General features: G+C 42.2%; 1 protein-coding gene across 4 annotated transcripts in view; it reads right to left on the bottom strand.

Moving 5' to 3' along the window:
• The window catches only part of HTR7 (5-hydroxytryptamine receptor 7), a 79,610-nt gene extending 69,499 nt beyond the window's left edge, over positions 1–10,111 (bottom strand). For all 4 annotated transcript variants that reach the window (XM_025880921.2, XM_025880920.2, XM_025880919.2 and 1 more), the window contains exon 1: positions 9,441–10,111. In XM_025880921.2, coding sequence (XP_025736706.1) covers positions 9,441–9,985 — 545 coding nt within the window. In that variant the 5' untranslated portion in view covers positions 9,986–10,111. The remainder of the gene's footprint in view (positions 1–9,440) is intronic.
• Positions 10,112–13,128: the final 3,017 nt, after the last annotated feature.

The raw sequence follows: 13,128 nt of genomic DNA, 5'->3' as shown, positions 1-13,128 counted from the left end.
TCTCAAAGGAAGTTTCCAAGAAGCTGAAACACAATACTTCTCTGACATCTCTTCGGTCGAAATTTGATAACACAGCCACACCTAGCTGCAGGGGAGAGTCATCTCTCACCATCATCCCCCAGAGAAAATGTCATCTTTGCGGCACCTGGGTGGCTCAGTCGGTTAAGCATCTGCCTTCAGCTCAGGTCATGATCCCTAGGGTCCTGGGATGAAGCCCCAAATGGGGCATCCTGCTCAATGGGGAGCCTGCTTCTCCCGCTCCTTCTACCCCTCCCCCTGCTCATGCTCTCTTGCTTGCTCGTGCTCACTCTCTCTCTCAAAAAATAAAATAAAATAAATTTTAAAAAACGAAGAAGAAGGAAAGAAAGAAAATGTCTTTATTCTGGGCAGCCATATTCCCAGGTGAAAACAGGAATTCCTGTAAGTAAGGAGGAATAGGGTGACGGGGGTCAAGAAAGGCAACGAGCAGCATCTGCCACAAGGGGCAAGGTCTGGCAGATTTGGGCTTTCCCTGTGCTATTCCCTCACCTGGGATGCCTTCTGGCTCCTTCTCTGTACGTTTGCTCACAGACTGATTCATGGCCTCCAGCCTCTTGGCATCTCTGTTGCTCTTGCCTGGAAACTCTCCTGCCTTTCCATCACCAGTCTAATTCAACATTTCTTCTGAGACCTCGATCAGGATTTAACTCTATCATGGCTGTATCTAAATTTCTATTTTCCTTAAATATATACACATTAATACATGGCACTTGAAGAGGCTTTGAACACAAGTTTCACCCATGCAAACTGTGTCTTTGGACAAGTCGCTTTCTCCCTCCAGTTCCTCCCACACTGAGTACAGATAATAATGCCCACCTCACAACGTTGTTGGAAAGATCAAAGGAGATTTCTGCATGTGGAAAGTGGTCTGTGAACAATAAAGCACTGAACACCTATTAGCGGCTAGCATTTCTACCCTGCCAGCTAACTCATAAGAAGAAACAAAAGTAGTTTGTGGGAAGCGTCACTCACAAAGGAAGATCCATTTATTCTCTTCCCTCTCACCTTCCCAGAGCAAAGCTAGAAGAGGATTCTATCAACCCTTAAAGTGTACCTACAAGCTGAAAATTAATTTAGAGATGAGCAAGGATGACTTCTTCAAAGAGAAAGGCAATCCAGAGAAGCCAGAAGGCTCCCTGCACTGCTGATCACAGCGGAATGAAAGCCAAGAGTACAACTCAGATCATCGAAGCGAATGAGTCACAGTACCTGGCGAGGAGGCAAGGCTTCAGCCAGACACCAGTCAGAGCTAAGGAGCACGGCTCTTGCAAATAAGTCAGATGAGTTCCTGTAACTGTTAACAACCCCAAGATGACCCTTGCCCTCACGCATGAAGCTAAAAAATGAACAGTGGCTGATAGCCCTGAAACAGTAAGTGCACCTGCTAAGACTGACCATCCATCTGATGTGAATCCTCACAAGATGTCATCAAATAAAGACTTCTGTCCTTTTGATTATAAAACAAAATGTGGAAGCAGGAAAGCACCTAGAATATACATGGATGCTTTAGCGGTAATTTAAAAAGCGAACACTCATGTAATTATCACTACAGTCAAGAAATAAAACATGACAACACTTCAGAAGCATGCCCAGAGGTAATCACTCTCCTTGGTCTCATGATCTATATCTCTTCCCTTTTCTTTCTAAAATTTTCACTTACCTGGGTCTCTGAACAAGGTTGTCTGTTTCAAATTTTTATACTAATGGAATCACATTGTACGTGTTCTTTGGGACTCTGCTTCTTCTGCTCAGCATTACATTTGTGACCCCAAAGTATTTATGGGTGAAATGACATGACGTCTGAAATTTGATTTAAAATACTGTGAAGATGGAGGAGTCACAATGTCGAATAAATTGGCCATAAATTCATCACTGTTGAAGCTAGGCAATGGATACATTAGGTTCTTCATACTGTACTCCTGACTTTTAAATATGCTTCAAATTTTTTATGACAAAAAATTGTTTAAATTACTTTGTAAGATTCATTTTAACCACAGTTTGTTCATTTTCATTGCTGTATAGCAGTAGTTCTCTAACTAAGGTCCCAAAACCAGGAGCATCAGAATCATCTGGGAATCTGAAATGCAAATTATTTGGCTCTACCCCAGACTTACTGAATCAGAAACCCTTGGGGTGGGACCCAGCAATCTGTGTTTTAATAAGCCCTCCAGATAGTCCTGATACATGCTCAAGTTGGATAACCACTATCGAATAGTATTCTATTATGCAAATATACCACCATTTATTTATTTATCCATTCTACTATTGTTGCATATATGTATTATTTCAAGTTTTAGGATTCCAAGTTTGTGGATATTATAAGTAATCTTATACAAGACTTTTGGTGACAAGAGTCTCTTTGATACATACCTAATGGTAAAATACCAAAATCATAGGCCGTATGTATCTTCAACAGTACACAATAATGCCAAACTATTTTCTAAGTGATTCACCAATTCACAATCCTACTGGTAATGTATGAAAGTACCTCTACATCCTTGTCAATATTTGACATTTTACAGATATTTTAATTGTTGCCATTCTGGAGCATTAAACACCTTCAGGCTTTCCAACTTGGGATCAAAAAATATATATTAGAGAATAGATATATTAGGGAATAGAACTCCAGACATGAAATCATAGTTTTGCAAACATGTTAGTTGGTGGGTCTGCATGGAATGGACCTGATTTCGGAAAGAATCTGGCATTATGGAGAAACCACAAATGTCAGGGGGACTATACTTTGGAAAGCAAGAGGGAATGTGGTACAAAATGTTATTGTGAAGGAAGGCAGGGACAAATCAAGGACCTTAAAGATGTGCTAAGCACTTTCAATGTTATTCCAAGTGAAATGAAAAGCCAAGGAAAGGTTTTCAGAAGAGCAATTTACATAATTATACTTCTGTATTTGTATATATTTAAAATATTTCAGGCACACATCCACTTGTAGCTATGATGAGGTTGCATGATGCTTCACACCAATGCTTCTGCTGAAACAACTAAAAAAGCTGGATAAAACACAGAGACACATACACACACACACACACACACACACACACACACACACACACCTGCCTGTAGTCATCAGAGTTTCTGAGATAACCGGGAGTTGAAGGGACAAAATAATCCTGGAGAGGAGAGAACCACAGAGAGGTGAGCCAAAATTCTGCCGCCACTCTTTCCCTTGGGACATTTGCCAAAAGTAGGTGAGGGGAAGGGGCTGAGGATCCAGGCAAAGAGCCTCAGGCAGAGCTAGTTATGAAGAGGCAACAATACCAGAAAAAATTTTGGTAGTCTCTTGAAGATAGACAAAAATTTAAGACCTGAGAGTCCAAGAGCCCCAAAAGAAGGAAGGAGCAGAAAACTAAGCCCAACACTGGGCTGGTATTCCCCCTCAAGATGTTGGTTGAGTTCTGAAGTTGTGCAGGGCAGGAGGCTGAGAAGCCAAGGAGAAAGCTCCCAAAAGGTTTTCAGTAGGAGTTTTAACCATCTCACAGTGCTGAGGAGTGAACAATTACAGTTCTGAACAAGCCAGGGGGAGAAGACACTGAGAACACCCCATGCTTTTAGCTGAAATCCCAAGAAGGCTACACCCCAGAAAGAGGCATCAGCCAGTAGCAGACAGAGCTCTAGCAAAACTAAAACATTAGGGGCGCCTGGGTGGCTCAGTCATTAAGCGTCTGCCTTCAGCTCAGGTCATGATCCCAGGGTCCTGGAATCGAGCCCTGCATCCAGCTCCCTGCTCCACGGGAGGCCTGCTTCTCCCTCTCCCACTCCCCCTGCTTGTGCTCCCTCTCTCACTGTCTCTCTCTGTCAAGTAAATAAACAAAATATTAAAAAAAAACACACAAAAAAACCTAAAACATTACCTATAGTTAGCACAACCCCTAACTGGATTACAATAATAAGTCCACCAATATGCCTGCCTAGCAGCTATTTTCTCTCAAGGAAAACTACATCATCTACAACATCTATAATTTTTCATACAAAATACTGAGTATATAATCAAATGTACTAGGCATGCCAGGACATAGACGCAAAACCCAGAAGGGAACAAAAAAAAAGATCACAGACAAAGAAACCACAAGTGATTCAGATATTGGAATTAGTATAAAAAGAGACTAGGTATACTCAAGAGTATAATAACAAGAAAGAGAAATTACATAAGGCAGAGAATTAGAACCAAGAAAAAGGATCAAATCAGAAAAAAAGATCAAATGGAACTTTTAGGAGTGTGAAATTAATAACTCAATAGATAAGGCTGAACAACAGATTAGACAAGCAGAAGAGATGATTAATAAATTGGAAGGCAGGTCAAAAATTTTTTTAAAACTGAAGCACAGAGGAAAATGGAAAATGGAAAATAAAGAAAGCGTGTAAGAGACATGTGTGATAGAGTAAAAGTTCTAAATTATGTAAATTTGAGACACAGAAGAGAGAAAGAATGGGACAGTAAAATTACTTAACGAGATAACAGCAAACTGATTAGAGACTTTAATGCACAAATACAAAAATTACTAAGAACCCCAGCAAGCTTGATCAACAACAGCAAAAAATGATCAATAATGCCACACCTGAGGACATCACAGAAAAACTGATAAAAACTAAAGACTAAAACTAAAGAGAAAATCCTGAAAGTAAGCAGAAGAAAAAAAGACACATTATCTTCAAAGGCATAATAATAATGTTGGTTAATGGCTGATTTTTCAACAGAACTGATGGAAACCTGAAGACAATGGAAGAATGTTTTAAAGTGCTGAAAACCCCTCAAATATAGAATTACATACTCAGAGAAAATGTCATTCAAAAATGATGGCAAAATTAAGACAGTTTCAGATAAATAAAAACTGACAGTATTTTTACTAACAAACCCTCACTTTTAAAAACGCTAATGAAAGTTTAACCGGTATTATACGAAAACAATGAATCATAGGTCACTACATCAAAAACTAATGACGTATTGTATGGTGACTAATATAACATAATAAAATTAAATTTAAAAAAAAAAGAAAGTTTAACTGGACAGAAGAAAATAATCCCAGATGAAAGCATGTTAATGTAGGAAAAAAATATAGAGCAATGCAAAGGTAAATGTGTGGGGAAATAAGAATGAATACTGACTGTCTAAAGTAACAAAAATAATATCTAATAGATCTTTTAAATATGTAGATTAAAATGCATGACAACAATAACACAAAGGATGTAAGGGGGTAAATAGAATTAAAATACAATAAAGAACCTTACTATACAGTATTGTATTTACCCAAAACAAATGGAAACAAGTCCACAAAATGACTTGTATACAAATAAATGTTTATAGCAGCACTATTAGTAATATCCAGAAACTGGAAACAATTCAAATGTCCATCTACAGGTGAATTGATAAACAAATTAAATGGAATATTACTCACCAAAAAAATTGAAATAAAATAAAACAAAATAAAGTACCGAAAGACTATAAACTATGGATGAATCACACAGATATATTGAGCAAAAGAAGTCAGAATTAAGAGTACATACTATATTGTTCCATTTATATGAGTTCTAACCAAGTGAAACTAATTCACGATGCTAAAAGTCAGGATAACAGTTATCCTTGGAGTATCAGAAACTGGAAAGGGGCAGAAGGGGACCTCTGGGAGGTTGGTAATGTTCAATTTCTTGATCTAGTGGCAGATTACATCAAAGTGTTGCTCGCGTTATGGAAATTCATCAAGCTCTATACTTAGGATTGTTCATTTTCTATATGTATTTCCAAAAGACATTAAAAATATATCTCAGACATACAGAAAGTTATATAAAGAATAACAAGACTGTATCAACTATCAAAATTAGAAACAAAACATTGGTACAGTTGGTAAGCGTGTCACTCCCTCATACACCCCCACCCCCACCCCCACCCAGAGATAACCACTCCCATGAGTGAGGTGTTCACCATTCCTCTGCACTCTTTTTTCCTTTACTCTTTATATAAACTCACCTAAACAATGTATAGCGCCCTTTTGTATGTCTTAAACTGCATGTAAAATATAATTTGATTTCTATTTTTATTTTTTTCAAAGATTTATTTACTTATTTGACAGAGCAGGTGGGGATAGGAGAAGAGGGAAAGAATCTCAAGCAGACTCCCCACTGAGTGCAGCGCCCCACCCGGGGTTTGAAGATCTCAGGACCCTGAGATCATGACCTGAGCCACAATCAAGAGTCAGACACTTAACCGACTGAGGCACCCAGGCGCCCCTGATTTCTAGTTTTAAAAGATCATTCTGAAAGGGGCACAAGGCAACTTTCTAAAATTATAAAAATATGCTATATCCCCATTGGAGTGTTGGTTACATGGGTATAGACATTTGTCAGAACACATCAAGCTATGCATTTAATATCTGTGCATTTCACTATAGGTAAATGTTATTTCACTTAAAACAAATTTTTTTAGAAGAGATCATTCTAGCTACTTCATGGCCAATGGATGAGAGATGGATAGAAATGAAACCAGGAAGGCCCATTAAAATACTTCAGTAGACCTGAGAGTGCCAAACATCTACCTGAGGAGGAAGGAAATAAAGACAGCTTGTGGGCACAGTTCTTTGAGCAGCTTAACTGTGAACTGGAGAAGTAACTACAGAAAGAAATAAGGCCAAAGGAAAATAGAAGATCAAGCTTGACCCATTTGAGAAGAAACACTGAAGACAAAGAAGAGAAGAGGGATCAAGGAAGGAACAAGATCCTTGAGATGAGAGGGGGTGGGATGGGGAGCGCAGGTGGTTTGGTCTTTGCCGGGGAACAATGTCTTCTCACCTTTTAACTGGGCAGAAATAAAAAGGGAACAGATGTAAGAAAGACTGTTTGGTAGTGGAGAGATCATGAAGCTCCCATCCAATGACTGCTACTTCTTCAATGATCATGAATCATCATCTGAGAAGGGTGGGGAAGGGAATGTTGAAGACTCTGCAGAAGAACAGCATGGAATTGCATTTGAAAAGGCTAGAAAAGCATCCCTGTAAGGTGGGGTGTGGTTAAGAAAAATCAAACGTTCCATTTTGGACATGTTAAATGCTCAAAAGATATCCAAACTCTCACAATACAGTAAGAGCTCAAAGGCAGGAATACTATTATTCATCTTTGATTGTAACCTAACCTTGTACTCAAGAGGGAATGAACAAATGAAGATGAAAATTTTTCATATTTTCTTAGCACATTTGTATATCATTGGTCATAGTCTACAACAAAACTGAAGAAAACAGTCTCCAGAAGTAATTCACCTTAGATATCAAATGCATTTTCCTTTTTCTCATTTTTATTTTTGTGTGTTCTTGGAAGAAAAGCAATCTGTGTCTTCCAGTGTTATCAATTCTTCATTTTATCTAAAATTAAAAAAAACCTATGTTCATCCTCCAAAATAATTTTTTAAGCAGAATTCACCAATGGAGCAATTCTCATAGGAAATAAAGAGACTCTATATCCCTATATTACCACAATTTGTGAGAATCGTACAGATATACTGGATGAAAAAACTGGAAACTCTTGCCAAGAAGGATTAACCTCTGTCATCAAGATATTCCTGCTGCTTGCTGGTAAGTCACATGTGCACACTGAGTGAAGAAAGCCTTTAGCTCATATACAGGAATCTCAGGGTGGTCCCAAGCCAAACCTGAATGTGCCCAGCAGGACAGAAGCACTGGCTGTGCTAGGAGATGAGTTAGGATACTGTGCTGTTTACGTATCATTTATCAATTATGAAAGGGAAAAAATTATAAATGCATTTCTTGCAGCATAAATTTATATGTGTTGTACTACACTAAGTTCCATTTAAAAGGACTCCATTCATGCAAGAAGCGCCGATTTGGTTGGCTTAGCAGTCCAATTTTTATGCTTACAATTCATTTATATACTTACTATGTATATTGCATGCACTCTCCTATTTCCTGTTGCCACAGCCAGACTGTGAGTGCATATGTTTTTGTCATTCTTAACTACAGTAATTCAGAACTTCTTCAGCTGTCAAGTTTGGAGCTAATATTCTCATATATGCCATTCGTGCACTACTCTTAAAATTAATTCCTTGTTTGCTCTCAGAAGCTCCTACCTAACGTGATATACAAAATGGCAGGGTCAATTCTTTAAAAATAACCTAGATCTTTAAACGTAGCTACAATATATTTTTTCCTTGAAAATATCCCCTTTCCTATCATTCTCTTTATTCAGTAATTATAAACCCTGGTCAAGCAGTAAAACAGGACATGTTAAATACCAACAAACCACAAATAGCAGTATTTACAGGGAGGAAAAGGAAGAAAATCTCAGTTTCCTGCTAAACCATCCTTTGAGGCACTGTCATTTTAAGTGTGGAGGCATCAATCATTTCTTCTATGCTGAAGGGTTTACACATTTAAAGGTTCTGTAGGTCCACAAAGAAAATAAGCAATTGTTTCTCTGTATCATTAAACACAAGAGGATACCAGTCCTGTGCGGGTTTTAAAACACCAGCAGAATTATGTGGATGAACACTAAGGTTTACTATTTCGGTTTCAAGAGAAACAGAGTTATTAGGTGGCCAAAGAACATTGGAACCATCCTTCGAGTTGTCAGTTGCACAGTGTTTCAGGTACCAAAGACTAGCTCCATTGCAGCATCCTGTAATCCTCGGGGGTCTCCTAGCCCAATCTGACACCCAAGAATTTTACCGGAATTTTTTCCCCCAGTATCTCTGACAGATGGTCAGCCTCTGTTGCAATTACTCCACTGGGGAGTTCTCAAGAGAAGATTCTCAAGGGATATGATGAAAGGCTAGAACCAACCATTCAGACAGGGAGTAAGGCTCCAGTCAGCAAGCCTGCAGGACCCAGACAGCGTTTCCAAACACTAAAATCAGACGTCCAGGAGAATGAGATTCAGAACCATCAATCATAGGGGTGCAACGTTTAGACATGTAGAACCCCCAATTCTGGAACCCTCCTCAGTCCCCTGTCTGGGGGCAGCTCCCACAATCTGGAAGCAAGGAGGCTTTTCAACGACTGATTTCTTAAAGTAAGAAATGACACTTTCAGACTCACAGCAAGGGTTTGTCAAGCTCAGAAAGGATCAAATCCCTTCCTTCTAAAAACCAAGCCAAGGGACCCCGTGCTGGAATTGCCAATACTTAAAATAACTTTGGTCTTAAAACCCTCACTACAGTAAACTAGAACATTTCGGGCTCTTTTTTTTTAAAGGTGTATATAGACTATGCTATAACTGTAGTTGCTCGGTTGGTGTAGGGTTGATGTGTGGGGGTTGATGTTTTAGGCGCAGCCCTTCATCCCGCCGAGGAGTCTGGCTTATCCTCCCAAGAAAGGCGAGCGCTCGCGGTGGAGCTGCCAGCGCATCCGCAGCCGGACCCCGGGACGGGGCGGCCCGGCCCTTACCTGTCGATGCTGATCACGCATAGGGTCATGATTGAGGCCGTGCAGCACATGACGTCCATGGCGATGAAGACGTTGCAGAAGAAGTGGCCAAAGATCCACTTGCCCCCGATGAGGTCGGTGACGCTGACGAAGGGCATGACCGCCACGGCCACCGAGAGGTCGGCCAGCGCCAGGGACACGATCAGGTAGTTGGAGGGCTGGCGGAGCTTCTTGACGAAGCACACCGAGATCACCACCAGGCAGTTGCCGGCGATCGTCAGCAGCGTGATAAGCGTCAGGATGGAGCCGATCACAACTTTCTCGGCTCTGCCGTAGTTGATCTGCTCCCCGCAGCCGGAGACATTGTCCGGCGGCGCGTCCCAGGTGGGCACCGGGCTGGCCGTTACCTCTGGGACCCCGCGCAGCAGGTGCGGCGCCCAGGAGCCCGAGACCGGGCCGGCGCCGTCGGGGCTCAGGTCCGGCAGCCCGCGCCCCACCTCCGGCAGGAGCAAAGAGCGGAGGTGCCCGTAGAGATCCGGGCGGCCGCTGCTGTTAACGTCCATCATCTTGCCGCTGTGCGCTGCTGCCCATGGAGCCGGCACCCCCGCCACGCGCTCCGGCCGCCGGCCCGGGGGGGCTTCACCTCGCCGGTTCCGCTCCGCCCGGCCCAGCCATGGAGCGCGCGCCGGCCACTGGGGGGCGCCTCGGCTCGGCCTCGCGGCCCCGCACGTCCCGGGGCCCCAGCCGCTGCGGACCACGCGGGAGCGCGGCCGCGCCGAGACTCCCTGCGGGAGGCTCCTCCGGCACCGACGGACGTCCGGGACGCGCAGCTCGCGGGCCCGCGGGCACGGCTCGGCTGGCCGCCCTGCAGCCCGCAGCGCGCAACAACCGCGCGCTTCGGCCGAGCGCGCCCGGGAGGCAGCGGCAGAAGTTGCGGAGTGCGCCCCGCCCCTCGCGCCCGCCGCTGCCGCCGCCGCTGCCGCCGCCGCCGCTTCCCTGCGGCAGCCACGCCGCGTCCCCGCCGCCGCCGCCACTGCCACTGCCACTGCCACTGCTGCTGCCGCTGCCCGCGCCCTTCGGGCTCCCGGGACGGGCTTCCCCGGCTGGGCCGGGCCGCCGCCTCTCCCGCACCTCCCCGCCGGGCGGGGGGCGGTGCTTCCCGCGCCTCCCCGGATCCCGAGCCCGTTCGCTCACAGATCCCTCTGTGCGGCTGGAGGCGCAGACCCCCTCCGACAGACTCGAGCGTCCTCACAGAATGGGCGACACTTGGATGGGGGAGGACTCGGGGGCCGGCGGACGCTCGGACACATTGCAAAATGAACAACCTGGAGGGGATTTTTTTTTCTTAATTAAAAAACCTTTTCGAGCACTACACCAAGCAACAAATAGATAACTTCCGTTTCCTATTTTGCCCACTTATGGGAGAAAGCGAAGATAGAAAAGGAGAAGCAGCCGAATGGGGTGGGGGTGGGAACTCAGAAGAAAGCAGGGAGAGGGTGGGATGCCTTCAGGCTTTGGCACCCAGGAGGAGCTGGGGGCTCTGGGGAAGGGACCAACACGGGGCTTAAACCCATTGTGACTAACCCTCTAGCGTCTAGAAACAGGCCTCTCGCGGTCTGAAAATAGACCCGGGATTATTCCAAAATCCTGACAGAACTATCTGGAATTCTTTGTTTCCCTCTAACCTTGACTAACAAATAATCCTCTCCTCATAAAAACGCTAAAAATCTCATATTTATATTCTGACTTCAAAGCTTAATATACTGAAATGAGGGTTAATTTTCCCATGGTATTCTGGAAATCTTGCCCATAAGCGAAGAAATGACCGGTTATAATGTTCTGCAGAAGAATTCTGGAGGTGTATGTTGACTTAGTGCCTATTGCCTAAAATTCCCTTGGTATTCAAACCCTGTCAGAGTGGCTGATTTTTATTATTTGTGAGACTTACTTCACTCCATTTTGTATAAAGGTTTTATTGGAAGCCAGCAGTGATTTCTTTAAAGACTCTAAAAATAATCAAATCTGTTTTCTTTTCTAGTTAGGCCCTAGCAGATTATAAATGGGAAGAAAGGGAACAAATCTCAAAATGTATTGATCTGAGAGCTGAATAATACTCTTTCTTCAAGGTGGGTATTAGCCCTATTTTTCCAGATAAGGAAACACAGTTGCTACTGCATTCAGCTGGTAAGTAATAGTTAGGTTTCCAACCGAGGTTTATCTGATTAGTATGCCCATATTCTTCCCTCTACACATTCAAAAACAGAATTTTTTAAGTAAAAAAAAAAATCCCTACATGGTGGGCTAATGGTCACTATTTGAACATGTCAGGGTCTCTCCTCTGAGATAAGCAGATCAATACATTGAGTCAGAGGAAGGGTGGAAGATAGTTACGTAGGCTGCAAAGCAATACCATTTAGTAGTTAAGAAAATGTATGAGGAAACGTCTTCAATCTTATGTTAGTATTAAACATAACTTCAGACAAAAGAAAACTAGTTTGCAGTTGGAAGGCATCTAAGAAACCATTTGTTTACCCTTCAAGACAGAGAGGGAAATAGAGGTTGAGAGAAGTTTACAAGATCATATATGACTACACTGAAATGGTTCAATTTTCTTCGAGTCTAGAATTGTCTCAAGGACTCTTAAAAATTCTTTAAGGGGGTAATTTCACAAGCTACTTTTGACTTATTTGAACTCTTCAATCATTTTAACTTATTTTGACTTTCCTCTTCTTTTTCCCCCCGGAGTAATCAGGCCAACTTACATTCTGTCTTGGCTCTTGTAAGTAATATGCCACATTAATGAATTATACAAAGAATTTAAAAGCAATAGTTTTATTATTTGAATCTACAGTTAATATAATTTGCCACCTACACTCCTACCAGCTCTTACCCGGGCTACTTATTTCATAGCAGCTTCTGATGTTTTTTGCCTTCATTTTTTTCATTGTAGGACACCAAATAATCAGTAAAATACTACTTTCAAATTGACTTCCTCTTCCATTTTCCATATAGCATCAGATCCAAACTCCCCTTTTGATAGAACAGTTACCTCTATTACATTATCCTTGGTGATAGCTGGGTGTATTTCCTTAGAGTTGCTAGGTTTTTAATTTATAAGCTGTCACAATGCATAAACATAGTTATTGAAAATCTCAGCTTCTGCAGCATTACCTTGCTAATGCTGAGTTTAGATTTCATCTATCATTATTCCAAAATCCTGACAAAACTATCTGGAATTCTTTGTTTCCCTCTAACCTTGACTAACAAATAATCCTCTCTTCATAAAAACGCTAAAAATCTCATGTATATGTTTCCATATTTTTCTTGTAATGAAAAGCTAAAGGTAGAGCTTCATGAAATGTCCATAAAATACCTAAACACTCACCTAAATGTGTTATTTGTTTTGTCCTTGGTTTCCTAGTGTTGAAAATCCATACCAAGGTGTTGCTTCCTTCACCCTCCCCCTGCCTGCCCACTCTTTAGCAGTTACACTGGAGAGAATAAGAGAAGTGTTGGCATTTAAATCAGATTGTGTTGTTCGTTTTCATCCCTTTTATTTCTTTTACTTAAAAAATAACTCTGCTGCTTTAAGAAGTATAAAACCTGTCTAGACTCTCACTTCCTATAACAGCAGTCTCATAAAATTGTCAATGAGGGCACTTGAGACTATAGCTTTCTGATGTTTCCAACTGGTAATCTCCCTCTCTCA

This window comes from Callorhinus ursinus, unplaced genomic scaffold (genome assembly GCF_003265705.2).
Source record: "Callorhinus ursinus isolate GAN/ISIS: 27379988/994484 unplaced genomic scaffold, GSC_fseal_2.0 scaffold20, whole genome shotgun sequence".
In the NCBI taxonomy this organism is placed as follows: Eukaryota; Metazoa; Chordata; class Mammalia; order Carnivora; family Otariidae; genus Callorhinus; species Callorhinus ursinus.
This window is presented reverse-complemented; position numbering and strand designations above follow the sequence as displayed.